Raw genomic sequence first — 23,188 nt, 5'->3', positions numbered from 1 at the left:
TTAAAATATTTCATTAGTATTAAATTTCAAACCAAGTAATAATCACAAATTTACTTTAAGATATGCAATAATGCTATAAAATTTGATTAAAAACTTTATGACTTATTTCAGTGAAAGAGGAGATTTTGAATTAAAGACTGGAATCTTGAAAAATGAATGAGGTGCTAATACTCTTTGCTGTTGTTCAGTATTGGCCCTCAATGAGCACTGATTGAACCTGGTTATGTCCTATACATTTTGATCTCCATAATAAGATTAAAAATGTTCTTGGCCATCACAACAAACAGTACAGCATAAGTAACAAATGTGAAAAAATATTTATCATTCTTAAATGTTAAATTCTGAGTTCCTTTAGCATATTCAATCATTTCATTTGTAAAGCATGCCTATTTAGTGAAGCATCCTGCTCTCAGTATCTGTATTTTCAACACCTTATGACAAAAAAAAAAAAAAAAAACCCTCTGTGCATTTATTGGCATTCTACTGCTGTCACTATTCTGAGCAGACCTGCAAATCAGAATTTAATTCAACAGGTCAGGTTGGGAAGCATGCACTGGTAAAACATGTTGCTACACACACCACATGACGAAACAGCTCATGAACCTGGTTGGCAAACCCCAAGTCAGACATGTGGTCCAGTCCCGTGCGGAAATGACCATCTATCTGCTGCAGTCAGGTGTTAAGTGGGAATCCCCTTGGCCTGTTCTAGCCGCTTGGATCCTCAACAATGAGGATCCTATTATCCTATGAGTCGGAACACCCTTGAGGAATTGCGCCACAAGGCCGTAGTGCTGTAACTGATGCTCCCTCACAATGCAGGTAATGGGCTTCATTCGGGTCTCCATGAATAACCACTCACTCAGGATTCTCTGAAGAGACACAGTACTGAAGGAGTCAAGTCTTCATCTCAGGTCACTGGATAATGCCCATATTGCAAAACAGGAATCACCCGGACTCTAAAGACTTGGACCTTTGTCCCTATGCACAGATACTTGGAGTGTCACACACTCCTTTCCAGTGACCTCATGAACCCCCATGCTCTCCCATTCCGTCTACTGACTTCATAAGAAGAGTCATCAGAGATATGAATGACACTGCTGAGGTAAGTAAACCTCTTGACAAGGTTGACACTCTCTCCGCAGACAGACACACTGCTGATGTCTATGCCCAACAGGTCATTAACACTATAATCCCTGAAGCCTAAAAAAAAGTCATAATGCCACACCACCTTCAATTCTTTCACACCTCTTCATCAATGTCTTTGTTTTGCAAATGTGTCAATCAGCACAGGCAATGAGATGCTAATTTCTCAGAGCTAAAGTGTATTTATCTGGGTGTGAAGTCCCTGGAATTGAATGGGGTAAATAATATATCATTATTTGGAATACACACATTTCATGTGTGTTCCATGTCTACAACAATCTGGGTAAATGTAGGATAATTGTAAATGAGAGGGCAATAAATGTTGAACACATAACTAAAACAAACTTTTTCATGTTATACATGGTCCATAAATATTCGGACAGAGACAACTTTTTCTAATTTTGGTCCTGTACATTACCACAATGAATTTTAAATGAAACAACTCAGATGCACTTGAAGTGCAGACTTTCAGCTTTAATTCAGTGGGGTGAACAAAACGATTGCATAAAAATGTGAGGCAACTAAAGCATTTTTTACACAATCCCTTCATTTCAGCCTGCGTTCAGCCTACATTTGCAAAACAAAGACACTACTAGGGAGGTGTAAAGGAATTTAAGGTTGTCCGGCATTACAATATTTTTTCATAGGCTTCAGGGATTCTAGTGTTAAAGGCCTGGATCTTGGTTTTTATCAAGGACTCTAAAAGCCCAGACACTCGAGACTCCCCACTCAGACTCTCAAGAGCCCCAATCAGAGCCTCCACTGACTCCATGAAGATAACAGCATCATCAGCAAAATTAAGATTAGTGAATCTTTTTTCACCAGCAGATGCACCCTAGCCTTTGTACCCCACGACCCTGCCCAGCACCCAGTACATGCAAGCACTGAACAGAGTAGGAGAAAGAACACATCTCTGACGAACCCCAGAATCAACTGGGAAAAATACAGAGGTTCCACCTCCACCCTGCACAGCACTCACAGTACCAATATACAGGCCAGCCATGATGTTCAGCAACTTTAGAGGGATCCTGCAAAGTCTCGGGACTTGCCACAGGGCAGCTCGAGCAACAGAGTTGAACGCATTACGAAAATTGACAAAGGCTGCAAAAGAAACTCTGGCGATATTCACATTTGTGCTCCATGAGAGCCCTCAGTGCTAGGATGTGGTCGATGGTAGACTTCAGATAGGGTTAATGATAAATATTGATTCATAATGTTATATGAACTCAGGGATAGAAGAATATATTTCTTTTAGTCAATCAATCATATAAAACAGCAGCTCGATAAATCATTCTTGTTTTTTGTAAGACTGAATTGGCGGAGTGGTGGCTCGAAGGCTAGGAATCTGCACTGGCAATCGGAAGGTTGCCGGTTCGAATCCCATAAATGCCAAAAGGGACTCTGCTCCGTTGGGACCTTGAGCAAGGCCCTTAACCTGCAATTGCTCCGTCCTGGATATGATGTTAATGACGTTTTGTTCCCTCCAAACTGGATGGAAAAATCTGGGGGTTGGTGGCAGAATTGGCACTCCAGCCACCATAAAAAAACCTCACACTGGTTCCACTCCATCTGAACTAGTGTGATGCTGAGGAGTCACCCATTGCATGGCTGCACTCGGGTCCTAATCTGGATTCTGAGTTGGTTTATCATGTGGTGGGTGCGACCATGCGCTGTATCAGCACGTGTTCCTAACCTCTCTCTCTCTCTCTTTCCTCTGCTGAATTGATAAATTAAATATCTTATTTGGGTGCCAATAAGAAATGTAATGACTCTCTACCTGAAGAGCATTAAACAACTGTACGAAACAGAAAAGCAACTTCACTCAAGGCATCTGTTACATTCTGTGGCAAAAACACTTGTTTTTTTAATTATACTTTTGCATTCAGAATTGAAAGAAGACAAAATCAGAATCATGGTAATCAGTAAAAATTTAGAATAACATGAAAAAAAATTACATCAGGAAGAAAAATTATATCTGAATGTTCAACTATTTTGTTTCAGCATGTTGCAGAAATTTGAAAGGCACACTTACAAAGACAAAACTTAATATTTAATGTGGTATTAGTATTTGGGTGTTCAGATGATAAATCTTACGAGCAATAAGCATTTGGAAAACACCCAAATAATAAACAACAAAAAGAAAATCGAATTACCTCATCCATTTTCATGCATGTCCCAAAATCTGCTAACTTTAAATGTCCATATTTATCAAGCAGCATGTTGTCAGGCTTCACATCTCTGTGTATGAAACCCATAGAATGAATAGCATCAAGAGCTAACACAACTTCAGCAGTATAAAATTTGGCCCATTTTTCAGGCACATCGTAGGTACTCGTAAGATTCACCAGATCTCCTCCAGGCATGTACTCCATTACCATATAAAGGAACCGGTCATCTTGGAAGGCACAACAGAGCTTAAAGAAGAAACGGAACGAGAACATCATTAACTTAGAGAAAAAGGAAAGAAAAAAAACAAAAAAAAAAAAGTACATAAACATTCAAAGTGTAATTTATACAAAGCATCTGATGAGCAGATGCACCAATCATGGTTTTCTGAGGGTGATCCTAATCACAGAGACTTTTAAATTAAAATCATCCAGTCTGAATCCAACTTCCTATTTCAGAAAATGCCCCTTCCACAATGTGCTAAGTGGGTGATTCAAAAAGAGCTCAAAAGCATTGGGCTTCTATTCAATTCTACATATTTTTTATATAAATACAAATTAATCTGTAAGCCAAGAGCATCGTGGACATCTACAACTGCTGCTTCTTGTCATATCAGCATATAAACAGTAACTTCTATGGATACTTACACAATGTTCAGTCTTCTTGATATTGTAAATTGAAAGTTTATTTTAAAAATCTTACATTATAAACTCATGGGAATATTTAACCTATTCTTCATTTGCCAACTTTCTGCCAATTGTTAAAATTTTAAAGCCATTCTCTTCCAGTATTATTTAGCAGCAAATTAAATAAAACAGAAGTGCTAAGATTAATTTTTAAAAAATCAATTTTAAAATCAATACACCTGCCTTTTGTAATGTTTTACACTTAAAAGGTATACACTCCTAAATTTCTGTGGCAAACAACAAACATCCATCAGAAAAGAGGCACGGCATGTTTACAGCACTCAGTGTTGATTTACTAACATGTTCAAGTGAGCGAGTCTATGTGGATGCATGTTCCCTGTATCTGACTTGTAGACTTCCTGTGGTATGTTCTTGACTTGCATGAAAATTTGCTGAAATAACTTTCAACCTCCCCAAACTATGGATCTGAAATATGGGTTTGGAAAAATAAGAAATAAATGAACAAATATTCAATGCTTAGTGAATAAATTATAATATCATTGTTAAACTTTAATCCAATCGTAACTAAAGGGTAAGCTTGGCATTTTTCAAGTTGAAGTTTTTTCTTCACAAAGATGGTATATATGCATTTGCTAAAAGAAATTGTGTTTTAAAGTCAATCATTTCCTATAGATTTTAAAAAATATCTTGCTCGCACTGGTATTTCACATTGGAATTAATTGGACACAGGTACAGGCGACATAGGGCAGGTGTTGACACAGCATTTGAAGTGACAGGGCAAGCTGAATACGGACGCATAAAGTGTATGAAGAAGATGATGATTTGCTGTGTGATAACAGTGACAGTTCTTCAGAAGCCGATTGTGACAGCATGTTGAATTCTGGTCCAAGTGTTGGTGATGCATACCAAGGTGATGATTTTGCTCTGAATGTGCTCGATAGCTTTCCTTCACTGGATCTCCGGGGCTCAAGAGGGAAGTACTGGACACATAAAATAAATGTTCATAAATGATGGCATGTTAGTTGTAATTCTGACTGAGCCCCAGATACAGTATGTACACAGCAACTAATAGAGCAGCACACATTAAGCCAAATTCTAGGCTGCATACGAGTCTGATGTCTGTTATGATGAACTGCGGCATTTCTTTGTGCTTCTTGTACTGTATATCTAGATGCAATTCAAATCGATGAAGTTGGAACATGATGGTCAACTAAACCTTTATCGGATGGACAGAAAAATCATGAGAGAGTAACGTTTAAGTTTATTTCTCAAGTGTCTGTGTTTTGTTGACAATAATTCACCTGCCACTTCATAGAGGAGAAATCCTTTTTGAAAATAAAATGGCACTGATTGAGAGACTGACTAGGTCAACATACAAGATCAGTATATTGTTGCTTTATAAAAGGTCTTTAAGCAACGAAACAATACAAACATTGCAATGTCTCTACCTAACTACAGGTAGGTAGGTGAAGACAGTCTGCCAACTGGTGAAAAACTAAACATGCTAATGTGTTTTTGTATTTATTCTTTATTTTATTAATTTTTAAGATAATGTTATTATGCAGATTATGTTTTAAAATATTTGTCTCCCCCTTTTTAATCTTTTCTCTATCTCAAAATAGAGGTAGTTGAAATATCACTCTTTTTGTTCTTAACATCAGCCATGTCGTACATATTGCATACCAGAGATTTTCCCTGCTTTGCATCCAAAGCTGCTCAGATAGGCTCCAGGTTTCCTCCGATTCTGCTCTGGATAAGCGGGTTTAGAAAATGTATATATTGCTCCTAATCTCAGATGCAGTTTCTGTTGTTTTATTGCTGCCAGTACTCTTACTACCTGCTCTTACTCTGCTCATTAAGGGTTAACTGTTCTTATACATAGGCTTTTCAAGTCTCAGTACACCCAACATTGACTCTAAATGCTTGTTTTAGTTTGTTTCCCTCAACACAACTAGGTGGGGTCTGCACACTGATTCAAGCCTAATAGCCCTGTTCTTCCTAAATCCCCTTTTGATTTTTTATATCTTTTCAGGCCTGCAGGTGGAAAAATTCTGTCTTTAAATGTTGTGTTCTTGAGATGAAATCAGAGATCAATAAGGCTGGTAGAAAATAAAGCCAAGTATATGAGATTTTTAATACAATATTGAAGGCATTAATTGTAAGCATATTGTTGTGTGCCAAAGACATTTAGAGAAAAAATAAATTTCATCACAAATTGGCCCATTCTGGGCAAGAAAAGGAGGGGAGAAAAAAGTGCCAACAGTCAGTGCATATTTGTTGAGCACAAATGACACAGAAAAAAAATTATAAAATTGCATAAAATTGTTCATATTCAGTATCTGGCTTTGATTATGCTTGGTTTTATTAGACAAAAACAAAACCAGATAGTAAACCATGTAGTGTAATAAGCTTCCACTAATGTTAAACTCATATGCAAACCTGTCAAGTGTATATCACATCACCAATATTCTTGAATGTTATCCTTGACCACGGTTTCTTATCTGTTAGTGTGTACCACAGAATTTACTTGTCAGAAACAGGTTTAAAGGCAGTCAGCCCATAAAAAACATTTAAAGAGTGACAGTTTCAAGTGTCTTTAAACCAAACTACACAGCAATGAATTGGCAGCAGTCAGTTAGTTAAATAAAAATATGAATTTACAAAGCAATCCAAGTCAGTTTTCTGATTTTTGTATCAAATAATGCACAATAATAATAATATTCCTCAGCCTATTTTTAGGATTCAATTTAAAAAATATATAGTTTTGTTTCTTCTAAAGCAAGGTTTAAGCACAGGGCATCATATGTCTTCTACCTTGGCTGCACACCTTTGCAGCTCCACTAAACAGCTAAACGCCATATTTTGCCACTCCCTGTTCCAGACAAGACCAACTGCAACAGGATAGGAATATCCTACCCATGTGAACTTAACAAATTAAAAAAAAAAAAAAATTAAATAATTCCTAAGTAACAAATTAGGCAGAGTTATACAATACTCATTTTAAAAGGACGTTAAAATTCTTACAACATGCAAGTGAGATGCTTACTAAATGATTTTGGTCTCCATATTACAAATAAGACATAGCAGTAGTTAAAAAAAAAAAAAAAAAAAAAAGAGTCCAGAGAAGAGCAACAGGGCTGATTCTAGGACTAAGAGGTATGAGTTACAAAGAAAGGCTGAAGGATTTAAACCTTTCCAGTTTAAACAAACATATTACGAGGGGATATGATTGAAGGGTTAAAATTCTGAAAGAAATTAGTACAGTAGATCCCAGTTGTTATGCTAAAATAAATTCTGCAACAAGAACACTGGAACATGGTTGGAAACTTGTTAAGGTCAGATTTCACACAAATGTTACAAAGTAGTTAAAAAGCTACGAGGTGGCGGGTCCCCTGGGGTGTACGAGGCTCACCCTGGGTTCCTCAAAGCTCTGGATGTGGTGGGGCTGTCCTGGTTCACGCGTCTCTGCAACATCGCATGGACATCGGGGGCAGTGCCTCTGGATTGGCAAACCGGGGTGGTGGTCCACCTTTTTAAGAAGGGTGACCAGAGGATGTGCTCCAACTATAGGGGGATCACACTCCTCAGCCTCCCCGGTAAGGTCTATGTAGGGGTGCTGGAGAAGAGAGTTTGGTCGATGGCTGAATCTCGGATTCAAGAGGAACAATGCGGATTCCATCCCGGTCGTGAAACACTGGACCAGCTCTACACCCTGGCCAGGATCCTGGAGGGGGCATGGGAGTTTGCCCAACCAGTCCACATGTGCTTTGTGGATTTGGAGAAGGCATTCGTCCATGTCCCTCGAAGCATCCTGTGGGGTGTGCTCCAAGAGTACGGGGTACAAGGCTCGTTGTTACGAGCCATTCAGTCTCTGTACAGGAGGAGCAGGAGCTTGGTCCGCATTGCCGGTAATAAGTCGAACTCGTTTCCTGTTGAGGTTGGACTCCACCAGGGCTGCCCTTTGTCATCGATTCTGTTCATAAGTTATATGGAGAGAATTTCTAGGCGCAGCCAGGGAGCAGAGGGGGTCTGGTTCGGTGACCTCAGAATCTCGTCTCTGTTATTTGCGGATGACGTGGTTCTGTTGGCTTCATCGGACAGTGACCTCCAGCTCTCATTGGAGCGGTTCGCAGCCAAGTGTGAAGCGGCGGGGATGAGAGTCAGCACCTCTAAATCCGAGGCCATGGTTCTCAGCCAGAAAAGGGTGGAATGCTCTCTCCGGGTTGGGAACACATTACTGCCTCAAGTGGAGGAGTTCAAGTATCTCGGGGTCTTGTTCACGAGTGAGTGAAGAATGGAGCGGGAGGTTGACAGACAGATTGGTGCGGCATCTGCAGTAATGCGGGCTCTGCAACGGTCCGTCGTGGAGAAGATAGAGCTGAGCCAAAAGGCGAGGCTGTCAATTTACCAGTCGATCTACATTCCTACCATCACCTATGGCCACGAGTTTTGGGTAGTAACCGAAAGAGCAAGATCGCGGATACAAGCGGCCGAAATTAGTTTTCTCCGCAGGGTGGCTGGACTTTCCCTTAGAGATAGGGTGAGGAGTTCAGTTATCCAGGAGAGACTCGGAGTAGAGTCGCTGCTCCTCCGCATTGAGAGGAGTCAGTTGAGGTGGCTCGGGCATCTGGTTAGGATGCCCCCTGGACGCCTCCCTGGGGGGGGTGTTCCGGGCATGCCCCACTGGAAGAAGGCCATGGGGCAGACCCAGGACACGCTGGAGGGACTATACAGTATCTCCCAGCTGGCCTTGGAATGCCTCGGGGTCCTCCCAGAGGAGTTGGAGGAGGTGGCCAGGGAGAGGAAGGTCTGGGCTTCCCTGCATAGGCTGCTGCCCCCACGACCCGACCTCGGATAAGCGGTGGATAATGGATGGTTACGAAGTTTTTTTCACACAAACCACCACAGACACATTTGGTAGTGTGGTGGAGAGTAGGACTTTAGGGTACTTCAAATCTCATTTTGATATGATTTTTAGACTAACTAGTCGAATAGGATGGGCAAACTTGTTGGGCTAATGTTCCACTGTTCTAAATATGTATTTGAGAAAAATTCAGGCATTAAATATTAGAATTTGTGATAATTAAATGTGAATGGGACACCCACAATCCCAAGCTAAGTTTCAGTCCCCGATAATTTTAGTTCATCTGCCAGCACTGCAAAAATCCTGTTTCAGATTTTCTAATGCAAGTATGAAGAGTTTTAAAAGCTGACAACAATTTTATGTGTTTAAATGATAAAGCTATAAACTTTGCTTAAACAGACTTTCAATTTTCTTAGTGGCTGTTTTACCCTGGGTTTAACATATTTACAAAAATGTAAGTTAGTTATATCTTTACAAGCTTCAGTTCAAAGAGTACCACCCCTTACTCTTCAAAAGCTACAAGGATCAAAAAAGTTGGGAGAATACAATTGTTAGATTTTACTTTAAACATTATACAATTGTATTTGGAATTGCTTCCACCAGTCTGTCCTACCACACTCTGGTATGACCAAGATTCCCATTCTGCTCTCACTCGCTCTCAATAAAATAACATCCTCAAATCCAAATCCAAAGCCAGTTCAGGGTCGTCGTGTATCAAGGCCTATTTTATCAGCATTACAAACATTATATATACACCAACACCAGAAACATTTGCTTTTAAAATATGAAAAGAAGTAAATTAATTCTGATGCTGCAGAGTATGCATCTTACCTGTACAATCCAGGGACTATTAGCAAAAGCCATAATATCTCGTTCTTCCCAGAAGAAAGCTGAATCTGACCTCTTGAGCATCTCAAATTTGCTAAGAAGTTTCATTGCATAAACTTTCTGTGACATTTTATGTCTCACCTATAAAAAATTAAATTAAGAAAGATTTAAAAATTTTATTTAAAAGAAACTAAGTTAATAGTTAGGAAATAATGTTATAAAACTCTAAAACATTGGAATACATTCCTATACTACTAAGAATCATTAAAAGGCAGACTAAGCAATAAAGTATTACTTCAACAACGAGTAATGTGGTAATTCTGCTAAATTCCCCATGTCATGCCAAAAAGAATGCTGTAAAGTGTAATGTTGACAGATGGATACCACTTGATGACTTGATGCAAGAAAGTAACATTGTGCTGGCTCACCTGGCTCGAAAAGGCAAGGACAGAGGACGAGGATGAAAGTGGTTTTGTCAAAGAACATGAGTAAGACTAACAGTAGACCAGTCTTCCCACAAGAAAATGCTTTATTGTTTTAAACGTTTGAGTATCCTTTCATCATTTTTGTTGCTGTAATTATTTCTTCTTTTTTGAAAAAAATATCATTGTTATACTGTGGTAGCCTCCATCAGGGTTTAGTTTTGGAGACTCTTAAATAGTCTTAACAACACACAAATTATATATTTTAAGAGAAGCAGACAGACAATGACAGCTGGACAGAATCCATAGTCAGATCTCCAAAAACAAAAATCAGCAATATAAGCAAGCATCTGATATAAACAGAAAGAAACAAAAGTTACCTAAAAGAAAAAAATTGTGGCAGTTTCAATGCAATTTGTCATGAGGTGTGGCAAATGCTGCATAACCATCATTACTGCTTTACACGAGTGTTTTCTGGTGTGCCCTATCAGTTCCATGAACAGCTAAAAAGGTGAACTATTTTCTATCAACATATCAAAATAACTTGCATGGGTTTAATATGTAGAATCTTACCATGATGTTTCATCACTCTTAACTGTATAAAATGTGCCTATAGAACTGCATTTAAATCTTAGTTCCAAATAAGACAACTCCCTATGCTTCAGTTTTTAAAATGAATTACTTTCAGGCTTCACCACAGCATATGGGATTAATAAAGTATCTATCTATCTATCTATCTCTAAATAACAAAACATTTAATCTTAAGACAAGATGTATAAAATTAATGTCACAGTGAGCGTGATTTCTTTATACAGTCATGGCCGAAATTATCGGCACCCCTGGAATTTTCCTTGAAAATGCACCATTTCTCCCAGAAAATTGTTGCAATTACAAATGTTTTGGTATACACATGTTTATTTCCTAATATGTGCATTGGAACAACACAAAAAAAAACAGAAAAAAGCACCAAATCTGACATCATTTCACATAAAACTCAAAAACCTGGCTGGACAAAATTATTGGCACCCTCTACTTAATATTTGGTTGCATGCCCTTTGGAAAAAATAACTGAAATCAAGCGCTTCCTATAACCATCAACAAGCTTGTTACACCTCTTAACTGGAATTTCCAACCACTCTTCTTTTGCAAACTGCTCAAGGTTTTTCAGATTTGAAGGGCGCCTTCTCCCAACAGCAATTTTGAGATCTCTCCATAAGTGTTCAATCGGATTTAGATCCGGACTCATTGCTGGCCACTTCAGAACTCTCCAGCGCTTTGTCTTCAACCATTTCTGAGTGCTTTTAGAGGTATGTTTGGGGTCATTGTCCTGCTGGAACACCCATGACCTCTGACGCAGACCCAGCTTTCTGACAATGGGCCCTACATTGTGCCCCAATATCTTTTGGTTGTCTTCAGATTTCATGATGCCTTGCACACAGTCAAGGCATCCAGTGCCAGAGGCAGCAAAACATCCCCAAAACATCTTAGAACCTTCAACATGTTTGACTGTAGGTACTGTGTTCTTTTCTTCGTAGGCCTCATTCCGTTTTCTGTAAACAGTAGAATGATGAGCTTTACCAAAAAGCTCTATCTTGGTCTTATCTGTCCACAAGACGTTCGCCCAGAAGGATTTTGGCTTCCTCAAGTACATTTTGGCAAACTCCAGTCTGGCTTTTTTATGTTTCTGTGTCAGCAGTGGGGTCCTCCTGGCTCTCCTGCCATAGCGTTTCATTTCGTTCAGATGTCAACAGATAGTTCGAGCTGACACTGCTGCACCGAGTCTGCAGAACAACTTGAATATGTTTTGAAGTTGATTGGGGTTGTTTATCCACCATTCGGACTATCCTTCGTTGCAGTCTTTTATCAATTTTTCTCTTCCGTCCACGTCCAGGGAGATTAGCTACAGTGCCATGTGTTGTGAACTTCTCGATTATGTTGCACACAGTGGACAAAGGAACATGAAGATCTCTGGAGATGGAACTGTAGCCTTGAGATTGTTGATATTTTTCCACAATTTTTACTCTCAAGTCCTCAGATAATTCTCTGCTCTTCTTTCTGTTCTCCATGCTTAGTGTGGCACACTCAGACACACAACAGAAAGGTTGAGTCAACTTTTCTCCATTTTAACTGGCTTCAGGTGTGATTGCTATGTTGCCAGCACCTGTTTCTTGCCACAGGTGAGTTCAAACGAGCATCATATGCTTGAAATAAAACGATTTACCCACAATTTTGAAAGGGTGCCAATAATTTTGTCCGGCCCATTTGTGGAGTTCTGTGTGACATGATGTCAGATTTGGCTTTTTTTCTCTGTTTTTTTGTGTTGTTCCAATGCACATAAAGGAAATAAACGTGTATATACAAAAACATTTGTACTTGCAATAATTTTCTGGGAGAAATGGTGCTTTTTCTGGGAAATTTCCAGGGGTGCCGATAATTTCGGCCAAGACTGTACTAGGAAGAGGGCAAATTCACAGATTTAAGAGATGCAACATAACCATGCCCTATAGTAGACTACTTGCCACTAAACAGTTGTTCCCTGCTACAATATGTACTACAGTAGATGCTGAAGAGAACCATATGCAAATTCAGGCATGGGAGCTGAGCTAATATTTATCCTTGGGATTATTAAAGTATCTATCTATCTATCTATCTAATAAGCACCTGGCATTCAGTGAATAACAAAAAATGCAAGATTACATAAAAGGCAAGCAAAACAAACAAATAGAATATAAATTTAAAACAACTTTAACCATTTGTTTGAAGTTGACATGTTTAGCATAGAGAATTGATGTTAACCATTATTCCCATTTTGGAAGAATTCATCCTGCCACATTTATAAAACTTGCAATTAAAACACTCTTGTAATCTCAATTCCTAATTGCAATGCAACTTTTGCTTCTTGTTGATAAAATGTAGTTAAACCATTGTTAAACCACTGCATAATCAATTGAATCAGACTGCAAGTGTACTGCAAAATACGAACAAGCATGTCTCCGTATAAACATGTAACATCGTATGTCATAATTATTGATAGTTGGCTTTAAAATGAAGGATATATGCTTGTGTACAGGGCAGTTAGTGGTCCAGCAGTGACTTGTTTGGAGGCCATCATTAGGTTCTTTCCCATCCATTCAGGTCTGCTAATGAGCAGCATCTCCCCATACCTCCTACAAGTGGCATCAAACTTCAACCCATTCTCTTTTATTGTGTAGCCCTTAACTTGTGGAATGAGGAACCCACATTCATCCAAAAAACTGTCTCCCCTCAGTGTATTTAAGAAGCATTTGAAGACTTTGTTTTGTGAATATTTTCCTAAATGCTAAAAGTTTTTGATGCTCTTTTTGTAGTTAAGGTTAATTTGTCTTGTGCTTTAACTAGTTAAATAGTGTCAAACAACAATACAAACATAATGCAACCAAACATCATGCTAGCAAAGAGTGACCAGATAAAAAAATAGATTGTTATACAAAAAAGACTGATCATTAAGACACTGTGGATAACTAACAGTGTATGTGTTGGGGGCTAGAGCCTGGTTTATAAGCTCCCACTGGAAGCAGATTCCTAATTTACATATGGATTTGCTAGGTTCAAATCTACAGTATAATGTCCTTGCACATTCTGTGGTGTACTCACCCGCCACTGCCTTTGCTGCTGTTATTACTGATCATATCTCAAGAAATTAATGTGCACAGCATTTGTTATTAAATTTTAAAAAGTAGCAGTAACTGTACATTTAATACAAGGGTGGAAAGGGAACAGATAACACTTACTAAAAAAAACAGACAAGGTGTGGGTGGCAGCATTATTGCTGTGGGTTGGTGACTGCCGCGATGAGCAATCAAGTGATGGAGAAGTAAAAGATGAACAGGAAGAGGCACACGTTCTTAGAGCTCAATTCCTGGATAGCCCGTGTCTTCTCCATTTTTCATTTCCATTGCAATAGAAGGGCAAAAGAGGCCAGATATTGGTGCATTGCCCAAACAAGTACTGTATATATCAGTGATTCACATCTCAGTCTTATGAACTTACTGTGGATACAAGTTTTTATTCCAACAAGAATCAGTTTAAGTGACAATAAACTGATTTTGTATGGTCTTTTTGTCTCTTCTCTAATTCTGAATTTAGAAAAGCACAGCTATGTCATTTCTACAATTAAAGAACATATAGAAATATTTCTCTTTATGCTTTAAATGCTTAACTCTTTTTTGTTGTTTTCATAATACTTTGCTGTCTTCGCTGTATCCTAATAATGACAATTAAAAACAAGCAGAACAGACACCTGGGCAAAAAACAATGAATGATGGAAGGCTGGAACACATATACAATTATATACCAGTGTGTGTGTCTGTCGGTATATTATTTATATATATATATATATATATATATATATATATATATATATATATATGGGGGCATTGCCGGCAGAAGATCACCGTGCACCTCAAGCACTTCCAGGTGCCCTATAAAAGAACCCAGCTGCCACTACTCTGGGAACCAGAGTAAGGGGGAATGGAGCCGAAAGAGAGAAGAACAAGAAAGTCCTGCTATAGACTGTGCTGGGTGCGTTGTACTGTGGTGTTGTGGGGAGTGAGGGAAAAGAGCTTCTCCACACCTAATAAAATGTGTGTGTTGCTAAACTTGTGTCCTGGTGTCTGTTGTATCGGCTGTTTGGGGAACTGTGTAGCCCTTGGAGGTCACAACCTGTTTTAGGGAACTACAATGATACTAATCAAAGAATGATTTTATCAAGATATTAACATGACTCATAACTAGTAACGAGGAAACAAAGAATTACTGCACTACCTCTGAGCATTATCAAGGGTAGGTTCATCTTCTCATGTCCAGTCAGATCATAAGGTAAATTTCTTCATTCACAAATACAGTATAAAAAGATTCAAAGCAGGCAAAAATTACTTTTAAAAACTTTAAGGGAGACTGAATAGCAAAAATACTCAACTCCAGACTGTGAATAAAATGGTTGCAAATGTGACCAAAAATATGCCTTGGAAATTATTAATTCTTTGTAATTCAACAGTGGCAAATGAAATCAAATGTGGCAAATGAAAATTTAAACTAATTTTATTGCAACAGATGCAAAAGGCCATTGTTTTACTGTTGAGCAGATGTACTATTATCGTAAGTGTTGGTACGGGGGGAGATTCCCTCTTGGTGATTCAGGATCTGCATTCTTCTACTAAAATGCTGGTTTACACTTGATGCGTCTTGTGCTAGGCGCGAAGGCCACATGGAGACATACATTTTCCAAACTGTGCTGCATGGATGACACAGTGGCTGTGCATTCCAAATGGTGAATTTCAAGGACAGGCTGGTTACGCTCGTGCCAAAATGAACGAAGGGCTGAATATGCAAAAGGTCATCAAAATACAAGGAAGACATAAAAAAACATTAGAAATACATCTGCCCATAATGTAGGTCCAATGTTATGAAGATATCTGTGCCCTGTGGAATTCAGGACCACTTCTGATTTTGTGCAAATGCACCAAGATATGGTTGTAACGTTTTCACTCATCTTTGTGCACCATTTTTGATTTGATACATGCTCCATGCAAAATGCCAGCCCATCCATCAGTAAACTGGCACTCGCAGCTGCCTTACCACTGTTTCCTCATGCACAGCGATGTCATGAAGTCTGGTTTTTAAGGATGCAGGTGTTATGTTATTGTCATTTTTACTGGGGTACTCCATGACTGACTGGATAGTAAACTTTGAAGAATTGGTATAGAAAAATACCACTTATCAACTGTTAATTCAGTTATTTTGCCATGTGAACTACAGTAATCCCTCCTCCATCACGGGGGTTGCGTTCCAGAGCCACCCGCGAAATAAGAAAATCCGCGAAGTAGAAATCATATGTTTATATGGTTATTTTTATATTGTCATGCTTGGGTCACAGATTTGCGCAGAAACACAGGAGGTTGTAGAGAGACAGGAACGTTATTCAAACACTGCAAACAAACATTTGTCTCTTTTTCAAAAGTTTAAACTGTGCTCCTTAACAAGACAGAGATGACAGTTCTGTCTCACAATTAAAAGAATGCAAACATATCTTCCTCTTCAAAGGAGTGCGTGTCAGGAGCACAGAATGTCACATAGATAGAGAAAACAATCTCTAGCAAACAAAACAATAGGGCTGTTTGGCTTTTAAGTATGCGAAGCACCGTGGCACAAAGCTGTTGAAGGCGGCAGCCTACACCCCCTCCGTCAGGAGCAGGGAGAGAGAGATAGAGAGAGACAGAGTTTGTTTTTCAGTCAAAAATCAATACGTGCCCTTCGAGCTTTTAAGTATTCGAAGCACCGTGCAGCATGTCGTTTCAGGAAGCAGCTGCACAAAAGATAGCAATGTGAAGATAATCTTTCAGCATTTTTAGACGAGCGTCCGTATCGTCTAGGTGTGCGAACAGCCCCCCTGCTCAATCCCTCTAGGTCAGGATCAGAGAAAGTCAGCGCAAGAGAGAGAGAGAGAAAAGTAAGTTGGGTAGCTTCTCAGCCATCTGCCAATAGCGTCCCTTGTATGAAATCAACTGGGCAAACCAACTGAGGAAGCATGTACCAGAAATTAAAAGACCCATTGTCCGCAGAAACCCGCGAACCAGCAAAAAATCCACGATATATATTTAAATATGCTTACATATAAAATCCGCGATGGAGTGAAGCCGCGAAAGGCGAAGCGCGATATAGCGAGGGATCACTGTATATGTTTTGTTACCAATACATTCTTCAATGGAAGCTCATCAACAAAGAAACATGGAAAAACAGGTTTAGTAAAATTTTCATAATATTAATTATTATAAATAATAATTAATGACTTGACACCCAATAATTCTACACAAAGACATTTAAAAGACAAATTAAAATAAATGTACTAATCCACTTTCTCGCCATATGTGGTCCCTTGCTCTTAAACATTTACTCTGGTAGTATTTTCTGGGGTGAAAAAAAAAAGAAAAAAAAATTTCCATGGGAAAGGCTTTGTTGTGTAACTGAAATTTCACCTCTGTCATATGAGTGATTAAAACCACTTGAATGAAATAGTTTAAGTCCTATATAAAAAAATACCTTGCCTGTCATGACCACCCCTTTAAATTGGGGCAGGATCTCATTTTAATAGCAGGTATTTTACCCTATAAAACTGTTTTTCTTGTATATTACATGTACAGTTGATTCTGGCAGATTAAAACTGATCAAATGAGTTTTAAAAAACTTGCAGAAAGCATTAAATGGTATTCTTTAGGGAAAGGCTTTGTTGTGGAACTCAAATTCCATCTCTGTCATAAGTGACTAAAACTACATGAATGAAATAGTTTAAGTCCTATCAAAAAAATCCTTTGCTTGTTATGACCACCTCTTTAAACTATTCTTATATGTGGGTGGACATTTCTTTTGGGGAGGGCTTCTGTTCTCTTTCTCCGATGTAGAACCCTCATCCTCATCTGAGGTTCACCTATGTTATAGCATGTCTTTAATTGAAAAAAGCAGCATCAGATCAGGGGGAGCATGAACGTGACAGAGAGAATAAAACTGAAAAATAAAGCTAACTTTTACAAGTACCATAAATTTACACGACTCTTACAGACTCGAATCAAATGTATGTTTTTATTGTATAATAGTAACAATAAGAGCAGCTCACTACTCAAAACAAAAAAAAAAAAGTGGCCGGAATCAAACGTGCGACCTCTTGATTATGAATCAGCAGTTCTTACTGCTGCACCACCCAAGCGGTTCTGTCAACATCGTACCCTAACTCAACTTCTTTGTTTTCGGTTATATTCTTGAATAAAAATGCACTTGTTTTGTTAAACGTGTACCTTCACGACAAAATAGTGTCGTACTATATAACATGAAAAAATTTCTGCTTTTAGGTATGTGTTCAACATTTCTTGCATTTCTCGCATTTTCTCTCATCCTACAGGCACCTCACACCCAGGTGAAGAGCCTTGAGCTGGGAGGACTTGTTGCCTGAGTTGAGCTCCAATGGTGGGGGGATGGAATAGCTGGCTGCTTGTGGTGATCAACACATTTACAAAACAAAAGATGCTAATGGAAAGATGTGAAGGAATTTTAGTGTGGCACAGGATTACAAGCTTTTTCATAGGCTTCAGGGATTCTAGTGTTAAATTACTGATACAGTGAAATCTTATATTACTTTTTGTGTGCATATGTATGCATCCCTTTAAAATCAGTACCTTTGTTAACAAGCAGCAGCACTTAAAAAAGCACATAAAAATGTGAGAAAACAAAAGAACCAAAGCTAAACAGCAGAAGTTATAAAACAAAATAAGCATCTCTATAATGGACAAGGTGTCTGCCAAGGACTACATTGCTCATGTATCCAAATCCCACTCACCTTCAGACAAGCTGAATTATTTCTAATGCAGTTTTGATGCAGTGAACATTAACTAGCATATTCCACTTCGCCAAGAAAATTAAAGGGGTGCATATAAGCCAAAACTTATTTTGCCCTCTATTTTTATATATATTTCTAATCATGTCTTTACAAATGCAAAATATCTACAGGAATTTAATATTACCTGATCCGAATTAGTCACCTTGATGAATCTCATAATAAGTTACTGGAGCAACAAGCTCTTAGTCTAAAGTGCACTTGGAATATAACAGTTCCCAATAATGTAAACACATCACTAAGACATCATTAACTTCTTTGACATCTATATTAACTTATAATATCAGATATACTGTACATGGGTATCGGTCATCCCCAGTGTTATTTTTCTTTTGAATGTCTTTACTGATAGGAAACAGATGGTGAAGCTAAAAGAACACCACAAAATCGTTCAATGTGACAATAGATATACCACATTATTAATTGTACTCAAGTGTTTATAACAGCAACCAATAGTTATGTGGTTCATCTTGTATTACAAAGAAACAGAAACCAAGGTATCCAAAATGGTACAGACTAAATCAACCTGGAATAAAATGTAAATACAGTAATCCCTCGCTATATCGCGCTTCGCCTTTTGCAGCTTCACTCCATCGCGGATTTTATATGTAAGCATATTTAAATATATATCGCGGATTTTTTGCTGGTTCGTGGATTTCTGCGGACAATGGGTCTTTTAATTTCTGGTACATGCTTCCTCAGTTGGTTTGCCCAGTTGATTTCATACAAGGGACGCTATTGGCAGATGGCTGAGAAGATACCCAACTTACTTTTCTTTCTCTCTCTCTTGCGCTGACTTTCTCTGATCCTGACCTAGAGGGATTGAGCAGGGGGGCTGTTCGCACACCTAGACGATAGGGATGCTCGTGTAAAAATGCTGAAAGATTATCTTCACGTTGCTACCTTCTGTGCAGCTGCTTCCTGAAGGGACATGCTGCACGGTGCTTCGCATACTTAAAAGCTCAAAGGGCACGTATTGATTTTTGACTGTTTGTTTTTCTCTGTCTCTCTCTCTGCTCCTGACGGAGGGGGTGTGAGCTGCCGCCTTCAACAGCTTTGTGCCGCGGTGCTTCGCATACTTAAAAGCAAACAGCCCTATTGATTTGTTTGCTCTTCTCTATCTCTCTGACATGATCTGCTCCTGACGCGCACTCCTTTGAAGCGGAAGATATAGTTTGCATTCTTTTAATTGTGAGACAGAACTGTCATCTCTGTCTTGTCATGGAGCACAGTTTAAACTTTTGAAAAAGAGACAAATGTTTGTTTGCAGTGTTTGAATAACGTTCCTGTCTCTCTACAACCTCCTGTGTTTCTGGGCAAATCTGTGACCCAAGCATGACAATATAAAAATAACCATATAAACATATGGTTTCTACTTCGCGGATTTTCTTATTTCGCGGGTGGCTCTGGAACGCAACCCCCGCGATGGAGGAGGGATTACTGTAAAACAAAAGGAATTCAAAGTGGAACTTAAAGCAAAATAATACTGTTACTTAAAGGCCAGGTTGTAGAGGTAAAGGAGAATTACTGGTCATTAACATTTGTAATATTCTAACATGGAAGGTCAACAAATCCATCCACACAGATAACTTCATTTTGGAAGACAGTCAAAACAGCTCAGAGAGAACTTGTTCCGAAGGACTGCTATTAAAATGATTTGACCTTCTTAGTCAATATGTGGTAGGATAATCCTTCTATCAAAGAAAAGAAGCACCTGGAAGAAATGTTATGCAAAGCAACAAAAACCAGAGGTTCCCATCTCCTCATTCTAAATTAATTTTAGTCTTTCTCACTGAAAAATTACACAATGAAATTAGTCTCCTGCCTGTGACACCCTGTACATGACTTGTTCGTTCTCCCCTTGTTTGGCATTACTTCTAATTCTATTGAGAAAAGGACCACAAGATTGTAAGACAATTCCCTTCACGACAAACATTACGAGTTGTATTGTGGGTGAAGTTCAGGCGATATAACATCTGCAAACAAAAATATAACTGACACTGTTATGAATCTAAGGCATCTTTCCTGCTAAACCTTTACTAATAAATTATAAAGGCAAATAAAGACGTTTATGTACATTAGAAAAATTGAATTACTCAAATCCAATTAAACTAAGTACATCTCTTTAGACAACTACACTTACTTAACAGATTTTAGTAAAAAATGAATAATTAAAATACTTTTCTTATTTAAAAAAGAGGAGCTTATTCTTACCAGCTGCACTTCTCCAAATGCACCTCTCCCAATCACCTTCACTGCTTCATAGTCCTCGGATTTCAACTGAAGTTCTCGAATCTTTGCTATAATCTTCTCATCTTTTAACACCAATATTAAAAAAAAAATTCACAAAACCAGAAGTTATTTAGAATTTTAAAAACACAAGAATGCATTTAAGGAATCTTCAAGGATGCAGAAAGCAAATGAAATGTTTTTTATAGTAACTTTTAAAAAAAAAAACCTATTGGGTCAGAATTTGGAACTAAGATAATGTATAAACACCATGGGAGGTTGAGATATGCATTTCTTTAAGATAAACTACTTTTGTTGGCACTTTTCATATATTTCCTCTTTCAAGTTACTTTTTTTTTTTTTTTTTTTTAAGCCTGACAGAATGAAAATCATTATTAGCAATTAAACAAGTCTATCAAACAAAGCTCATTCTGGAAGGTGCTTCATAAAGGTATAAAGCTGTTTTTCATAAAGCTGTTATGAAAAATTAAGAATTGACTCTGTTGGCAAAATAATTAATTATGTAAATAATCCTGTAGTAACTTGTTACTTAATCAATATTTTTGTTATATATTGTACTTTACAATTTATTACATAAGAAAATATGTATTGTGTTTCATCATGGCTTGACTATTAGGGATGAGTATCGAAAACCAATGTTAAAGTGGTACCAGTTCTAGACTGGTCGGTACCAAAATATCAATAAGCTTCTGGAACAACAATGTTGCTACTGGTATTTCTGTAATATTAATTCCTTCTAGCATTAGCAGCGTTTTTAAATTCCTAATCATCCTCTAATGATCATGACACTGCAGGCATCAGGTGATCACGTTTTAGTACGGTAGCTGTGTGTTTACATTCTGTGCTCTCCAGTCATCGTGAAAGATTGAGGAAAGCATTCAAAAGTGAGGGCTCACTTTAGTAAATGTAATGATAATGCAGCTAAATGCAATGTATGTACAAAGACGGCTGCATGTAAAGGTTGTAACACTACCAACCTCATAAAACACAAGTAGAACAGTATATAAATGTGAACCAGTGCAGCGTGTTTGGCTGCTTCAAGAAAGCAGCTGCTGAAACATACTCAGTGCAGCCTTCTAGCATGATGCTACCGGAATTAGCCAAACAGAAAATGCAACTGCTTAAACATCGTCAAGTCAAGGTAACACGTGTTCTCATTATAAAAGTCTGTAGTTATTCACTCAGGGTATACTGTTAAGCTTGGGTCATAGAGTTGCACAAGAGACAGGGTTTCACAGGCAGGAACAGACACAAGGGTTTATTCAATGGGAGTTTATCTTCAGCACACACGCACACAGGTAGCAACTGGCAAACAACGTGCTCCGGCTCCACCCTCCAGCTTAAAAGAACACTAAGGCTTCTTTGACAAGCAGGTTCACTGTCTCGGAAGCAATGGCTGGGGCAGAGAGGACAGAAGAGTGAGCAATTGGCTGGCCGTGGCTCGTCCTTTTAAATGTTCTAGGTCAGGGGTTGCAGATCGCTAGACTTGGTACTCCAATACTGGTGGTGTGCTGAAAGAAATCGATCACATCCTCGTGGGAAGAAACTGGAGGCTCCTACAGAACTGCCCAGTTTGAGAATTCTGACAACAGACTTGTTGCTATTATGAAAATCCAGCTTACCACCTACTAGGAAAATGAGGTTGGACTTGGCCAGACACCAAGATCAGGCTGGCTGTTTGAAACGAGTTTGCAATGCTTGCATGGACTGGGTGATGCGCAGGTTCATGGAGTCCAGCAGCAGTGGGGCATCTGTTGGTGACACAACATTCACTGATCTTGACTTTGCTGATGATGCTGTCATGTTTGCAGAGTCAATGGAGGTTCTGACTAAGACTCTGGAGAGACCAAGTAGGGAGTCTGAGTGTCTGGGCTTGCGAGAGTCCTGGATAAAAACAATGATCCAGGCCTTTAATGACCTCTTAGGTACAGTCATCAGCAGTTTGTCTGTCTGCAGAGAGAATGTCGACTGCACTGACAGGTTTACTTACCTAGGCAGTAACATTTATATCTCTGGTGACTCTTCCTATGAAGTCAGTAGACAGATTGGGAGAGCATGGGGGGGTCATGAGGTTACTGGAAAGGGGTGTGTAGTGCTCCTGATACCTATGTAAAACAACCAAAGTCCAAGTCTTTAGAGTCCTACTGCTTCCTGTTTTGCTATATGGTTGTGAGACATGGATGCTATCCTGTGAACTGAGAAGGTGACTGTACTCTTCTGGTATCGTATCTCTTCCGAGAACTCTTGGGTACCGCTGGTTTGACTTTATGTCAAACAAGCAGTTGCTCACGGAGTCCCAAAAAAGGCACGTTACCTGCATTGAGAGGGAGCATCAGGTACAGCACAATGCCCGTGTGGCACAATTCCACGAGGGTGATCTGGCTTGCAGGATCCTCATTGTTAAGGACCTGAACGGCTGAACCAGGCCAAGGGGACCCCTGTGTAA

At 38.8% G+C, this 23,188-nt stretch overlaps 1 protein-coding gene across 6 annotated transcripts in view; it reads right to left on the bottom strand.

The window, feature by feature from the left end:
• The window catches only part of rock2a (rho-associated, coiled-coil containing protein kinase 2a), a 234,846-nt gene that overhangs the window by 137,427 nt on the left and 74,231 nt on the right, over positions 1-23,188 (bottom strand). For all 6 annotated transcript variants that reach the window (XM_051924915.1, XM_051924912.1, XM_051924917.1 and 3 more), the window contains exons 3-5: positions 20,707-20,807; positions 9,652-9,789; positions 3,297-3,557 (exon numbers count right to left, since the gene is read on the bottom strand). In XM_051924915.1, coding sequence (XP_051780875.1) covers positions 3,297-3,557; positions 9,652-9,789; positions 20,707-20,807 — 500 coding nt within the window. The remainder of the gene's footprint in view (positions 1-3,296; positions 3,558-9,651; positions 9,790-20,706; positions 20,808-23,188) is intronic.

The sequence above is a fragment of the Erpetoichthys calabaricus genome, chromosome 3 (genome assembly GCF_900747795.2).
Source record: "Erpetoichthys calabaricus chromosome 3, fErpCal1.3, whole genome shotgun sequence".
NCBI classification, from domain to species: Eukaryota; Metazoa; Chordata; class Cladistia; order Polypteriformes; family Polypteridae; genus Erpetoichthys; species Erpetoichthys calabaricus.
This window is presented reverse-complemented; position numbering and strand designations above follow the sequence as displayed.